The sequence below is a fragment of the Cynocephalus volans genome, chromosome 6 (genome assembly GCF_027409185.1).
Source record: "Cynocephalus volans isolate mCynVol1 chromosome 6, mCynVol1.pri, whole genome shotgun sequence".
NCBI classification, from domain to species: Eukaryota; Metazoa; Chordata; class Mammalia; order Dermoptera; family Cynocephalidae; genus Cynocephalus; species Cynocephalus volans.
The window spans coordinates 145,770,600-145,786,600 of record NC_084465.1 but is presented as its reverse complement, the minus strand read 5'-3'; the positions used below and the strand labels follow the sequence as shown (position 1 = coordinate 145,786,600).

Sequence of the window (16,001 nt, the reverse complement as noted above, 5' to 3'; positions counted from 1 at the left end):
CTTCTTATAGACTGAGCTGGGTCAGGTGCCCACCCTTGAATCATTTACTATGGTGGTGAAAAGGGGGGTTGCTTAAAGTTAACTGGGACAATCTAGAAAGCTGAGGGTGTGATAGTGCCACCCAAACTACATGCACGATTATTTGCACGGGTGGGGGGGGTGAGAGAATGGAGTAGAAACTGGATGGGTAACAACAATGGAGAGAACGGAGTAGAAACTGGATGGGTAACCACGACATACATTAACAAGAACTTAAAGTAAGAAACGCAAATATCCACTAAAATATAAAAGTGTTCAGTGACACTAATAAAGAAATGCAAATAAAACTACATAATTTATTGTTCATCAGCTTAAAAAAAAGAAAAAGAACCAGTATGTGGGTATGTGCATGAGAGATAAGAGGGCAAGACTGAGAACAGGCACTCACACTGTCATTCAAAATATGCACGCGTGTGTGTGCACACGTTTGTGTGTGTGTGTGTACAGAACAGCTTTAACTACAAGGCACTTAATACCACAATCAAAAACATTACTGATTCCTACATACAAAACAATAAGTTAGCAACAAAACAGTAAAATTTAAAGCCCCATAATAGAATTTGATTATATTTTTTCTCCTCTAATCTGACAGATGTTCCTGTTTAAAAATTTTTTTAAAAGATATCTGGGTAATTCTATATTAGCCCCGTCTTTTTTTTTTTTGGCAGCTGGCTGGTACAGGGATCAAACCGTGTACCTTGGTGTTATCAGCACCATACTCTAACCAACTGAGCTAACCAGCCAGCCCTAGCCCCAGGTCTTGACTTAGCTTATATACATCTATCTACGAGGGTACTTCAAAAAGTTCATGGAAAAATAGAACTAAAAGATTATAGTAATCTTTCCACGAACTTTTTGAAGTACCCTCATATTCTCTTCTTTCAACTCTCATTTTCTCTTCTTTTATCATTTTAGACAAAAATCCAGGATGAAGTCTATAGTTGACTATCCATGGCAAGGTTGGAGTAAGAACCAATAAAATGTCTTCTGAAAACTGACTAAATATTTTTACCCCTAACTACAGAAAATACATGAAGGACAAAAAACTTCCTAAGTATTACTGGTGAAATGGACTCCAAGGAATAGAAGCATAACACTTGAATAATGAGACAACCTCTAATCTGTAACAGCTGAAGGACTGTTTTCCAAGTTCACTTGAAAAAATAGTTAGAAAAAAGACATACTAAACTGTACTGAAAGATATTATGGATATGACGTGAGTCTGTGCTATCCCACTGGTAGAATAAGTACTGGTGTAAGGATTCTCTTATGAGCTGAGGCCAGTCCCAGGCTTAGTAGAGAATCATGGATATTTCTCAAATATGCAAACAACACTGAATCAAAATCAAGTCTAACCTCCACTGCACTCAACAAGAATGTCAACACCAAGTGTGAGTCTGTAGATGGTGATCAAGTACTAAAAATGAAAACACCCACTCAGATTTCATTTTCAAGCAGCAGACTCTTTCCAGACAATTTCTTTTCTCATATCCAATTACAGATAGGAATTTAAGGTGCTATAAGTCCCCATAACTTTGTACCTTTTCCAAGTCAGAGATTTTTATTATGCTCTGAGAAGGTAAAAGAACTAAGAGGTCACCTACTCCACTACCTTAACTTTTAGGGTTTACATCACTGGGATTTACTTTATAACCATTAAATCTGAAATATTTCTATTACATATGACAAAAGAGAGTGATAAAGAAATAGGGGAACTCCCTTAACTCACCTATGTTAAAACAAAAAGCTAGTAACTAGTCACAGTAAAGGGAGCAGTGGTTAAGAGTGGGGAATCAGAAGGGAAAATGCCTTGACTAGAATCTAGCTGGATCACTGATTAGCTATGTGAACTTTTGGGAAGTTACCTAACATACCTATATTTGATTATCCTCATCTTTTAAATGGGCATAATAGGAATACCAATCTCTTAAGGTTGTTGTGGGGTTTAATGAGATAATTCAGCACTTAGAACAGCACATGGCACCAAAAAAGCTTTCAATAAATGCTAATTATTACTCATAAATTGAATGTTTACTCATTTGTTTAGGTCTATGTCAGTACTCCTAGAATTCAAAATACTATATTCTAATTGTTCTAATTTGTACCATCTGCAAAAGACCCTCTAAGATTTCTTCAAATGATTCTGAAAAAAAGAATTAACAAAATCCTCAGTTATGTAGGGTGCCTGATTTTTAGATATTACAACTATCTCACTTAAAAAACCTCTACTACAAAAGACTAAGCTTGCAACAAAATAATAATGTGAAAGTCACATAATATAATAGAGGTTGAATAACACTATATTCAAATGTTCCTCAGCTGATAAGAGTAATGGGGAATGTACAATACTTCCTGCACAAATTCATCTAAGGAAAGCAGGCTATATTTATTCAAAAACTATAAAGGGTTACAATATAAATCTATGAAACAAAATTAATTTTTAAAGGTTATATTCAAGTGATTCATATATATCCAAATTCTGACCAAATCAAGACAACAATCCAATGCACAGAAAGATTATTATATAGCTCAAGGAGCAAAAAGCAATAAACATAAAAGTCTTGTCAATACAGACTCTACATAAACACACAAACCTAAAGTTTTAATGTAACATGAACAAATCATAAGTACGTGTTGGCTACCTTTCTCCAATATAAGAGTAGCAAATGTTTTATATTTAGTAAAAACATACAGAATGTATGAAACCTTTAATCACATGTAGACTAAAAAGTGTAAACCAAGTAAAATGTGACATTTTCATATGTGACGATGTACATTTCAGAAAGAACCCAACTTGAATAAATCCATTAACACACATATTGTAAAGATAACCCACAAAAATGTTAATCTTTTGCAACTGTATTTAGAGAATAAATGCCCAGAAATTAATATTAGAATCTTACAAAGGAGTATTACAGTGATCAGGCTTAAAGAACAAATTACTTATTTGGGGGCTTAACATAGCAGAGATCAATGTCAATTAAATAACATATGAGTGAAAAAATATATAATGTACAATAGCAAGAGGTTAGAAAACTGAATACTGTGGAAAAGATTTATTAGTCTGTACAAGTTGGTTTTGATAAACTATTAGTTACTTGTTAACAGAAAATTATCAAGATTTTAATTGCAACAGTACATATTTTCCCACACACATCAGAATCTGGAAGCAATATGCCTTTCTCAAATTGTCATTTAGTGTTTTTCCCCCATCCCTCAAAACACAGAAATAGGTTTTTGAATATCAACTAGCCATTTATGGAAGCCATAAGATACAAATATTCATAAACATTACACAAGTACACAAGCTACAATTGAAGTACCTGGACAAACACTATCAACATTTATGAAAAAAGTTGTTGGTTTTAAAAGTGAAAAGCACTACAGGAGTTACAATAAACACTGTTTATATCCTTGTGAAACCAAAATGGGGTAAAACCTTATTACCATTTTGCCAAACACCACTTAACTAGAAATGCTGCACAAAGGGTCATTAATCCAATGTACATATATCACAGGATTAAAACTCCAGTTAAGCAACTGAGATAAACATTGAAGTAAACTAAAAAGTAATACCAACCTTCTTTAACATATCAATGCTATTTTAGAAGCATCATCAGAACAAACAGAGATTTAATTATAATTGGCCTGGGCTACATTCTGTAATGAAGATTTTGCTTAGTACTAAAAGAGACTCAAACACCCTAGAAAGCTATGGAATCATGCTTTTTGCTATTTCTGAAAGGAAATTTGCCAGGTTTGATGATACCTGTATACCTCCTGTGGTCCTAGGAGTTCTACACATCAGGTAATTCAATAATTGATAGGAGTATTTAAGCAAAAAGAGACCAAAAGTAGACCTTATATCAACATATGCTAAATAGATGGATTTTTTTTAAATTACATGATAAATGTAAATCATAAAATCAGATGTACTTATAAAGGTACACTTATTTTATGTTACATAAAAAACTACAGACTGCAAACTGTGCATGCTTACCCTAACATTTTACCTGGGAAAGCCGATGACTGGGATTTCTTGCAAATATTTACTGCCATGATACAAAACAATTATGTGCAAACTGCAAGGTCCCTAAAATAGCAGTTAAAGAGTTTATATACAGAAAGATGTCATTATCTGATCAAATATGCAAGAGATAGAATTTCCCAGAGTTTATAAGACAGAACAATAACCACCACAGGCTCCTCCTCCATGACCTTCTTCCCTGTGTGACAGTTTGACTCCTTTATTCTGGTTCTCACTTTCCCACAGTCCAGGCGTCTGAATGATCTTTTCAACAAGTTCCTCAAAGGCACATTGTACACCATCACAGGTTTTTGCACTTGCCTCTAAAATTCAAGGAAAAGTGTCATAGTATATTCCTTTCTGGCTATATTCCCATGTTCTTCTGGCAACTATTATGGCATAAATATCAGCCTACTATCCAGTAAAAGCCAAATCAGCAATTTTTCTCCACAGGTTTAATATTAGTGAATTTCCCCCCAGCTCTCAAAATTGTGCTATTTAAATTCTATCCATAAGAATATTACATATGGGCCCCAAGATTTTTGATGTAATTGTAACTTGTTTTCAGTTAATTCTTAAACTATCCCCCAAAGCAGATATTATTCCTATTTTTTAAAATAAGGAAATCCATGTTCCAAGTTAAACAATTAACCTGATTATTTTGTGCCTGCAACCAAGCAGCTGTAGGTGTCTGAATAAAATGGCATACAACCACAAACACTAGTCCTATTTTAAATTTATGCTCAATTGCACACTCAGCACTGCTTCCCAACCTTACATTTCCCTAGTGATTTCCTTTTTCACTGTCTCACTATTTTATGTCTTCCTCTCAAAGCTCCTCTATTTCAGCTGATGATCTAGCTTTGAGAAAAACAGAAACAATCTGGCAAAAACTACCTGATCATCCCACTTTGTAATAAATGTGCCAACCTACCAGCATGCGTATCCTGATACACTCTGCCTTCACTCCTGTTACAATGGATGAACTGTCCCTGCTGCTACCTACAGCCACACCCTTTTCTAGTTCCTGGAATGCCATTCCTTCTCATTCACTGAAGGATCATGTATTCTCTACTGGATCACACCAATCAGCCTAAAAGTCTGCCAAATTATTTTCTATCTTATTAAAAAACAAACTTGCCCTCTAGCCCATATATCGTTCTTGCAGCCACCCAGTTTCTAAACTCTCTCTGAAAATTGTTCTAAAGAATTATCTACATAAGCTATTTCTACTTTATCTCACGCTCTTTCTTCAAACTACTATAAATTAGGCTTCTGTTCCCACCACTCCACTTTTCAAGGCCATCAACACCCTTTATCTTGTCAAATCCAATGTCCTAATCTTACCTGGCAACTTTCAGCATTTCACACTGGTAGTCACTTCCACCTCCTTTAAATACTCTGTTCACTTCACTTGCAGGACACTGAACACTCCTGGTAATCCTCCTACCTCGTGGCACATCATTCACAGCCTTATTTGCTGGCACTTCCTCTCTGCTGACCTAATTGTTGGAGAACCCCAGCATTCAATCTTCAGCCCTTTACTATTCACATTCTTTCCCAAAGTGATTGTTCCAATCACATACCCTTGTATGCCACCTAAATGCCAATGACCAGCATGTCCACTGGTTATATGAAAAACATCTCATTCTTATGTCTAAGCAAAATTCTTGATTTCCCACTCCCCTACCCCAAACCTGCTTGTATCTCACTTCCATATCCCAATTAATTGCAGCAAAATCCACCTGTTGTTCATTTCAAAAACCTGGAGTTGTCTTTGACTGCTATTTCCTTATCCTCCACACCCACACCCAATCTATCCACATATCTGGTTCAGCTCTACCCACAACGTATCTCCCAAAACTGCCAATTTGCAACCATATACTACTGCTATGTTGTCAAAGTCATCCAGGCCACTGCAAGAGAAGAATGAGTCTCTTGCTTCCGCTTCTCATTGTCCATTTTTGTAGAAAATGGACTACTTCCCTGCTTTCCACCATACTTGTAATAAAATCCATCTCTTTACCATATCCTTTGAGGTCCAACATGACCTTTTTAATCTCATCTTCCACCTTCACAAGCCTCCTCCCCAATACACACTATGTCCCTGCCCACAAGCTTTCTTCCACAAGCTTTAGTTTAAATACATTAAACTGGTTCCTACCTCAGGAAATATTTGCTATTCTCTCGGCCTCAGATGATCTCCCTCTAGATCCTAATACGATGGATTTCTGCTCAAATGATACTGCCTCAAAGAACTTTCCCTAATCAGCCCCCAACCTGGTCATTCTCTCTCCCCTTATAATGTTTTGTTTCCTTCTCAGCACTACTTATTTCAGTCTGTTTCCTCTACTAAAATGTAAGCTCCATAAGGGTAGGGATTTTGTCCATTTTGTTCATTGTTAAATCTTCAGAGTTCAATAAATTACTGAATAATAAGCAATGTACAGAAATGAGGGATACAGAGCAAGTAACCAGTAAAGGTAGTACTCAATTCCTTTCTGAAAATCTCTATACTTTCCAGTTAAACCACCCTACTTCAATCTACATATGATGAAATTCCATTTGCAGCCTGGTAGCTTCTAATACCATGGAACAGCTAAATCAATAATTCCTAAAGCAGGCTTCACATCAGAATCAACTAGAGTGCTTTTATTTAATAAACTGCCTTTCAGATAAGGCACAGGGACTTATAATTTTAAAAAGCTCCCCTTTTAAAGGGTAATTCTGATATAGCTAGCCCACTTTTTTAGATGAGGCACTGGCAACCTTTTTCTGTGAAGGCCCAGATGGTAAATATTTTAGGCTTTGTGGGCCATATAACCTCTGTTATAACTACTGAACTCTGCCATGGAACACAAAAGCAGCCATAGATAATATGTAAACGAACAGGCATGGCAGTGTTCCAACACAAACAGTGGGGCCAGATTTGGTTCACAGTGTAGATTGCCAACTCCTGCTCTACAATGTTTCTCAAATATTAATCAGCACACAAACCGTATAAAGATTTTGTTAAAATGCATATTCTAATTCAGAAAATCTGGGCTAGGGCCCGAGATGAAGCATTTTGAACAAGCTCCCAGGTGGTGCTGATGCTGCCGGAACATGGATGAGCAAGGCACAAATGCTAGCACTGAGTGCCAAGCTTTATTGAATGACATTACATCTTCAAAGGAATGATGTGACTTTGTTCTACATGATTTCACATGTGATCCTACTTTACTTTTACAGAAAGAAAAATAAAGAACCTCTTTTTATAATTAGATTTTGTAGCACGAGGCAACTATAAGCTGTATAAATATATTTTATGGTTCATAAAGAAATAAACTTAGCAAAAACTCCATTTTTAAATTCCTCATCAATAACAAAAGGATAATCACAAACCTACCTATAAATAACATGGAATGCTTTCGTGCAAATTTCAGGCCTTCATTTCTATCAACTTCACGATTTTCCTACAAGATAAAAGCAATGATTAAGAAAAGCTAACAAAATATAAAACCAAAATGCTAGTGTCTGCTTTCTTACCTTATCAATTTTATTTCCAACTAGCATGTTTACTATGTCATTTCTTGTACAGTATGTTTCCAATTCATTTAACCAATTATCCAGTTTAACAAAGGTGTCTCTTCTTGTGACATCGTAAACTGAAATAAAAGGAAAGTTATTTATTAAATAAGCATTAAAAGTAAGAAGCAATGATATTATATTTCTGATATGTAGCTAGGAGCTAACATTACTACATAGGCAAGTCTGTTTTTTGTTAAGCCTTCAATGTCTACTGATCCAGATGGAAGAAACAAGCGGGTTTTTTTGTTGTTTTTTTTTAAACATATACACACACTTCAATCTTATTAGCACATACTGTAAAAGAAATGAAATTATATCCTGTGTGACAACTAATTAAAAACCAATTAAAACCAATTAAAGCAAAACAGCTGTTTCCATTCATTATGATAAAGAGGTCTGTCCAAAAACCAAACAATGTTTAGACTCACATCTGTGGCAAATATAAAAACAAATTATATGAATTTAAACATCTATGACCCTGTTAACTGGTTCTTACAAAGACCAGAATTTGCAACTTGGAAATAATTTAGTAGACTTAGTGGATGAGATCCTGTCTTCCTCTGTTACCACTTTTATTGTATATCATCCTACATTATAATAAAGAGCTTATTAATTTAAAGTGTTTTCTAAACTTAGGAATTGCTGAACCAAAATGATAAGTCACTCTCAAGTCAAGATATCAAACATATAAATCTCCCTACAATTGATCAATATTCAATTGATCAATATTCATGTTAAACAGTTTCTTGGGAATAGTATGAATAAGCACTTTTTCAACAAATTACACTGAGAATCCACATTTGGTTTCTAAATTTTGTTTGATTATGAATCAATAGTGTTAAGTGCTTTATGCTGTTTTTCAGGATTGATAAAACAGATTCTACTAAGCAACAAATACTCTTCTTCCTTTATAAAATGCAGCAAATACTAATATGCTGATGAGTGAAGACCAGTTTCTGATAATACTCCAAGATAGACCAATATATGTGGATTAATCCTCAGTTATGTCCTCATCAACATGTGCTTTTAAACTAAATAAATTAGTTTTGTCTTTATTTTTTAATTCTAGACAAAGGGCTGAAAAGAAATAAAACAAGTTTTAATATTAGTATTAATACTAGTATTAAATAAAGTTTATATTATTTCGTGTTACATAAAAGTAGCCCTAAGGAAAAATAAAGCAAAAACTTATTGACCTTAACAGATAAGGAAAATCAGAAATTCCAACAAACAATAATATTTTCAAACAGTATGTTAAAGTAAAAACTTACCTAATATAACACCCTGTGCACCTCTATAATAGCTGGGAGTTAATGTTCTAAATCTCTCTTGACCAGCAGTATCCTAAAAGTGACAATCAATTATTATTAAATAAAACAAAGTATAAATAATATACCTTCAATTCTCTAATTTAAGAGCAGAAAGTCAAACAGCACTAATCAAAATAATATCAATGCACGAGCTCATTAAAAACCTGAAATTTAAGTAAGATATGTTCTCTTACTGACAACTCTTACATAAAATAAAATTAAATTCTGATCCATTTCTAGAAAAATGCAACTAAGTACAGTAAAGCTTTTCTGACATTTTGGACTTAAGATTTTTATCACACATAAAAACCATTTCATTGAAAGCCATGATTCTCAACTCAACTGCACAATGAAATTTTCTAGGAATCTTTGGGTCCAACCCCCAGAGATTCTGATTTAATTGGTCTAGGGTAATGACAGGAATTTTAAAAATCTTCCCAGGTGATTCTAATGTAGAATCAAGGCTGAGAACCACTGACTTAGAATTACAAGGGTGTCTTATTTTAGGTAAGAATTTTTAAGTTGGGTTCTTTTAAGTGTTTTCTATGTATCTTCTTTTAGAACAACTCAGAAAACCAAACCACTCCTTATTACATGTTGTTTCTGACTCATGTTAGGGTTAATGAACAACAAAAGTCATACACTGGGTAGGAAATGTAAATTTCATGAAGGCAGGCTCTCATCTGCTTAATCACCAGTTTAACCCCATTGCTCAGAGCAATTCTTACCATAGTATAATTGTTCAGAACTTGTTGCAGGCTGGGGAAAAAGAATGAACTCATTTAACAAGCCTCTACTTCCAGGACTGGTTCCTTCTCTCTGACTTCTTTCTACCATACTTGGACTGTAGCTTCAAGGTGACTAATACTATACAAAGCAGCAGTTGTCAAACTGCTGGCTCCACCCACCATCTGTTCCATTACATAAGGTTTTATCAAATAAGGTTTTATTGAAACACAACCAGGCCCACTCATTTATGTATTGCCATATGGCCTGCTTTAGGGTTGGACTAAATATTTTCTACATGGCCCTTCAAAAAAAAGTTTACAGCCTGCTGATGTAAACTAACCTGAAGAAAAGTAAAGCCATATATCAAACATCAACTTAGGTACCAGTCCCAGTGTTGTACATGTGAGTTTTGCTACAAGACAAGCAGAAACTCCTTGAGATATGAAAAGAGTTAATAACCTCTAAGAGGTTTACATGATTGGAGAGGAATTTTAAACCAGCAATGAGGGGCTCCAGCAATACCTAGTTTCTTTACCTGGCCAAAGTTAAATATGCTTTAAGACAACAGAGAATATCTGAGGTAATTTCTAGCCCCAGAAGAGAAACTTAAGAGGAAAATAACTTCCAATGTAAACCACTTTGAACATTCACCACTCTTCCACCCATACACTTACATAAATGCAGAATGTCCTTGCTTCTAGATTCTCACCACTCTGTAGTGGTTCCACCCACGTAACCTCCACCCACATTACGCTTAAGTAAAGAAGTAACAAATGAGAAATTAAATTTTCTAAACAGATAAATGTATGGGATAGAAAATGATTTCTCTTTACAAAAATTCTCTGTGCTTCAAAATTTCTTATAAAACCTGCCTCTGATATTTAAAATTATTCAATTTGCATATTTACTCAACTTTTCAAGAATAATTATATAAATCAAAAGCTGCATAAAGCAAAGTGGACTTACGATCTAAAGCAGATTACAATTTTGATAACATGATATAGGTCAATACTGTGATTTAATAATCATTAATAAAATACCACATGGATGCCCAGTAAACATTTTTTGATCACTATGATCAAGTGACCAAAACTCAAGTTTGCAGAAAAAAGTAATCAACTGGAAGCCATGATGTTATAACTTCTATGTTTAACTGAACTACCACTTTTAGAAAGCAACTGGCAATATATATATCAAGAAACGAGAAATGCTCATAGCCTTGAACCAGTACCTATTTCAGAAAATCCAATTCATAAAAACTAAATAAAAATTTATATTAAAAAGAAACATTATGAGAAACATATGCTAGCTATTCACTTACACGCAAAAAATGATAAATAAGCAGCATTCAAATTACTCAGTATCCATATACATTACAACTTTTGGAATTACATCACGTTAAGCATTTAACTTCAACTTTGAGTACTACAAACTATCATTTTTTGAGAGAAAGGGGAAAAGAAGGAAAAGCCATTATTTAAAAGACAAGACTCAGTTTTAGAACAGAAAATTTTAAAATTTGAATTAGCTGTTTTTCCATAAATGAATCAATGTTCCATTATTATAACAAATATATTGCAGCAAGAACCAAATATGAAATATTTGAGTCCCAAGACTTTGTTATGATAGGAAAAAAGTCATACTATTTGCATAATGAAACTGCATCAATAACTTTAATAAATTAATTTCCAGAGCTAGCAGAAACCAAGTGAATATGAACTTTGTTCTCTCTGCTCTCCATTGAGATCAACTTCAAAAACAGCCTTGATGAAACACAACATAAAAATCAGAACTGCAATTTCAGTTAAAATGTCCATAAAGCTTAATGTTTTAAAAGTAAAGATTATAGTAAGTTATGTTTTAATGTTAAAATATTACATGTGATTTTAACACTTTACATGTAAATATTTAATTAGGCTAGATATTTAAAGTCTTGACATTTTTGGATTCACTTATAAAAATGTTTAAGTGGGTGTGATAATTTGGGGGGAATAACTGTGCCATATCTTTGGATCAGGATTTATAATAACTATAAAATTCATATGCTTAAGTAGTCAGAAGTTAGATTTTTGTTTGTGTTTGTTTCCAAACCAGGAATATGTTGTAAGTGTAATGACATCTTCATAAGATTAAAAAAAGCAGAGCTTTTTGTCTCTATCCTGTGGTTTTATTTTCTGACGGGGGAGGGAGAGAAGAGACTATTGAAGATAGATATGGATAAGGCTAGAATTGGGCTAGAAAAGATCTAGAAAGGCTAAAAAATGGAATGTAGGACGTGAAAGTGAGGCATGAATGTAGAAAAAGGAAACAGAAGAAAACAACCTTACAGATGGCATTTAGGTCATGATGAGCGTGCACTTTCAAAAGGCAGTGGGGGGCAGGACTATGCTTAATTATCCTATTTGATTTCAGAAGAAGCTTCCAAGTGAAAATGAGTTCCCAGAGGAACTCATTTTATTTATATAAATAAAACCACATAAGAATTAGTGAAAATTATGGATTCAGATATTTTTAATAATGAGTGGAAAGGCCTTCCTAAATACAACATAACACCCAGATGCCATTAAGAAAATAACTCATCTGACCATATAAATACTAAAACCTGGGTATGGCAAGAATATCCCTACTCCCACCCCCCACTCATCCTTAACAAGATATGAAGGTAAATAACAAATTGGAAAAAAAAATCTGCAGCATATGACAGTTATTAAACACACACATAACAACACAAACACTCATCTTAAACAAGATTTTAAAGACAAATGACAGAGTGGAAGAAATATAGCATATGACAAAGAGCTAATATTTGTAATATATAAAGACTTTAACCATGAAAAAAAGAATGCTATTGTAAATTGGGCAAAGTATATAAAAAAGAAAATTCATTTAAAATATGATCAATATGAGAAAAAAACCTCACTGATCAAAAGAAATGCAAATACAAACGAAAAATTATTACTGAGAGACAAAAAATGAGAAAGACTGGCAATAGTAAGCAATCTGTACTAAAGTACAGATTAAGGTGTGGAACAGGGAATATGAAAATATAATTGGTTGGAGAATAAAATGAAAAATAAGGCTTTTTAATGTATATCAATGTTAAATCTTCATATTCTTTAAGCCAACATTTCTACTTCTTGGTATACATCTTAAAGTAACTAGACAAGTATGCATGGATATATAAATCAGGTTGCTCATCAGGGCATTGTTTATCTTTGTGAAAAACTGGTAACAACTTAAATATCCTTCACTGCAGGTTGACTAAATTAAAGTGTGGCCATGAAATGGAATACCAGATGGCCATTTAAACTGACACAGAAAAATGTACACCTTATTACGTGAGTGAGTGGGGGAAAGGAGGAAGACAAACAGATTAAAAAACATAAGATATAATCCCTTACTTTTGGAAAACTGCATATACACACATGGGTAACAGTACATATGCATGTGCTTAGATATTTTAAAGGATGGTCACTAAAATGTATACACTGGTTAAAGATGAACTTTCTTCTCCCTTAATTTCTTATTGTCTCAGTTATCATTTTTAGAATTTGCCTGTATTATTCTTATAGTCAAGGGAAAAACCTCTATTCTTTAAAAATATTTATAGGGCTATAGTAAAAATGTCTCTTCAATAATACCTGCCAGTCTTTTTATTAGGCGGGAACTAGATTTAAAACAAAAACAAAAAACCCTCTTGTATGAGAGAAAAATCTCACTGTAATCGTCAAGCCTCAGCTCCTACTCATTACTGTGTATTTAAATAAGCAGCAGCAAGGGCAGAAAGAGGTGACAAATCAACCATAAAAAGCATATGGAAAATCAGGCCTCTACTTTAGTAGAGAAAGCAGCCAGCATTCTCAAATTGTTCAATATATTTTACTACAGTCTAATCCAACATTTTCCAAATTGTTTTCTGTTAGACATTGCTGTTCTGATTGGTATTAAATATATTTGGGGAAGAAGAGGAGCAAATAGGCTAACAATCATAAAGTATTGTATGTTAGAAAAATATGAACATAAAAATATTAAACACACTTACACAGTTACTCATTATTTTGGAGTAAAATGTTCATGCCATTCAGAACACCAGGAAGTAGAAGGACATCGTACAGTGCATGAACGCTTACTCTTTCAATCTGTGATTGATGTACAGGCAGCATTTACCACTTAGCCACCATGTGGAAGTATGTCTCAATTTGATAACTGCTGATCAGTTCTAATATTATTCATTACTTGTTATAAAAATATATTACAAGTATATGTTTAGCATAGTGTACGTGAAAATTAGATAGGTAAAATAGTATAGTTTTATACTTAAAATAAATAATATATTTATATATTAGCAATAATATTTAGACAGAAAGATAGATGAAACAAAGGAAGGAAGGAGAAAGGGAAAGACAGACAGACATAGACACTAAGCAACTAAGCATCTTGCATGTTTTTGACAGTTAATGCTCCCTTATTCAGCACTAGCATGAAGAGGTCTAGTTAGCAGAGGAATATGGATCAGAGTGGTTGGATTCACAGTGAAAAGAAAAGAAGGCAGTTAAGGAAAGAAGAGTTATCAAAAAATAAATCCAAAGTTGGCAAACTCAAATTTTATAAATACCTATACTAACAAACAGAAAAATAAAATTTTTTCCCAAGTATTACTTCATCTCTCTTCCCCTCAACAACTAACTTTAATGTTAGTTTAGTCTAGATAGTATTTCTAAAACTTTAAAGAAACACATCTAACAACAAGATTCTCTCTGGCAGACAAGATGATTTTTTTAATACTCTGTTTTGAAATATTCTGAAGGGACAGTACATTTTAAAAACTTAAGTACAATAAGTACCTGCCTAATCACCCAATTATAAGATATAATTATTGCTTTATCCTTTAATCAACATCAACTCTCCCAAAAGCTATTTAATATTAATTGTTTGTTAACCTCTAGAACACTATACAAATCCCATTTCTGCTTCCCTAAAAAGTACAAGTTTAATATTTATAAAAAATACATTTAAAGAACTCTTACCCATATTGCAAGTTTAGCCTTATTTCCATCCACTGAAATTGTTTTCACTTTAAAGTCAACACCTTGAAGAAATAAAAATTTTGATAAGTCTCCCAGTAAAATATACTTTTAAAATCTATTACCAAGAAAAACAGAAAGGAAAAGCCACTTTATCAAATGCCCAGATTTACACCACAAATTCCTAGAATTCTGGATGTGAAGATAAAAGAAAAATTGTCACTACAATTCAGCAGCTTAGGATTTAATCAGGATAAATGAAAATCAAATGCCTGTAGAATTCAAACACTTACCTACCTGTACTTTGTCCCAAAAGGAAAAATAAAATTCACTTTAAAGTCATGATAGAATATGCACATTAAAAGTTCAAAAGCTAGAGTTATGATGCTAACATAAAAAGATTACCCACGGCTGACTGTGGACCATGGCGGTTTTCAGGGACTCCCTATGCATCCACACTATTATTAAGAGTGTTGACCATCACCAGTCAACCACTAACTCAGATTCTGACTGTAAGCAGCTTGGAGAACTGGTAAAACATAAAAGGCCACTCACTCCTTGTGTTATGAATTCTTTATTTTGTTTGTTTTCATTGTAAAGTTTCATTGTAAAACTTATCAGTTTTATATAACTTAATCAGTCATCACTTGCTACTGCACAATTTCAAAAAAAGAATTTACACACAAAAACATTTACAACCAACCCTCTAAGAATCTTCATAAGTGAAAGAGGGGTCCCCAAAGGTCTAATAAAAAGCTTCTATAAGTTACTAATATATGTAAAGAGAAGAATTTTCAAAAGAAGTCACACAAGGCTTTATTACAGCAGCAAAAACATTAAAAAACTCACCCTTTCCAGGAAAAGGAGTTGACACATGCCATCTGGCTTAAATGAACAGTAACTGCCTAAATATTTTTAAGAGTATCAAAAATAATGTGCTCTCTACCCCACTGGCCAGAGGGAAAACATTAGCTAAAGAAGCTTGGAAAGAAACTTTCAAAAGATCTTATTAGCTTGTCACAATTAATTCAGATCAGCCCCAACTAAGATGAAGAGCACCCTCATGGACTAAATGCTTACCAGAATACCTGTCACCTATACGGAAATATATTAATAATTCTTGGATGACTTCTGCTGATCCATTACATAACAAATTAGGTAATAAAAATACACATTCAAAATGTTCATTATGCCAGAGTTTTCTGTATGCCAAAGATGGAAAGATAGATAGATATCTTTTTGGTTTGGTTTGGGCTAGGGTGATAAAGGAGTTGATAAAACCATGCCTAGAATGACAGACGG

The 16,001-nt window shown here is 33.6% G+C and overlaps 1 protein-coding gene and 1 non-coding gene across 3 annotated transcripts in view; both read right to left on the bottom strand.

Annotated features, from left to right (window-relative positions):
- Positions 1-708: 708 nt before the first annotated feature.
- TRNAI-GAU (transfer RNA isoleucine (anticodon GAU)) lies at positions 709-782 on the bottom strand. The gene has a single exon. It is a non-coding gene; the product is annotated as a tRNA-Ile (tRNA).
- A 1,950-nt stretch (positions 783-2,732) lies between these two features.
- The window catches only part of RAB18 (RAB18, member RAS oncogene family), a 37,926-nt gene continuing 24,657 nt past the window's right edge, over positions 2,733-16,001 (bottom strand). Inside the window, exons 3-7 of one of the 2 annotated variants that reach the window (XM_063099997.1) lie at positions 14,703-14,764; positions 8,908-8,980; positions 7,595-7,713; positions 7,455-7,521; positions 2,733-4,389 (exon numbers count right to left, since the gene is read on the bottom strand). In XM_063099997.1, the coding sequence (XP_062956067.1) occupies positions 4,214-4,389; positions 7,455-7,521; positions 7,595-7,713; positions 8,908-8,980; positions 14,703-14,764 (497 nt within the window). In that variant the 3' untranslated portion in view covers positions 2,733-4,213. The remainder of the gene's footprint in view (positions 4,390-7,454; positions 7,522-7,594; positions 7,714-8,907; positions 8,981-14,702; positions 14,765-16,001) is intronic. The other variant, XM_063099998.1, reaches the window with a different exon arrangement.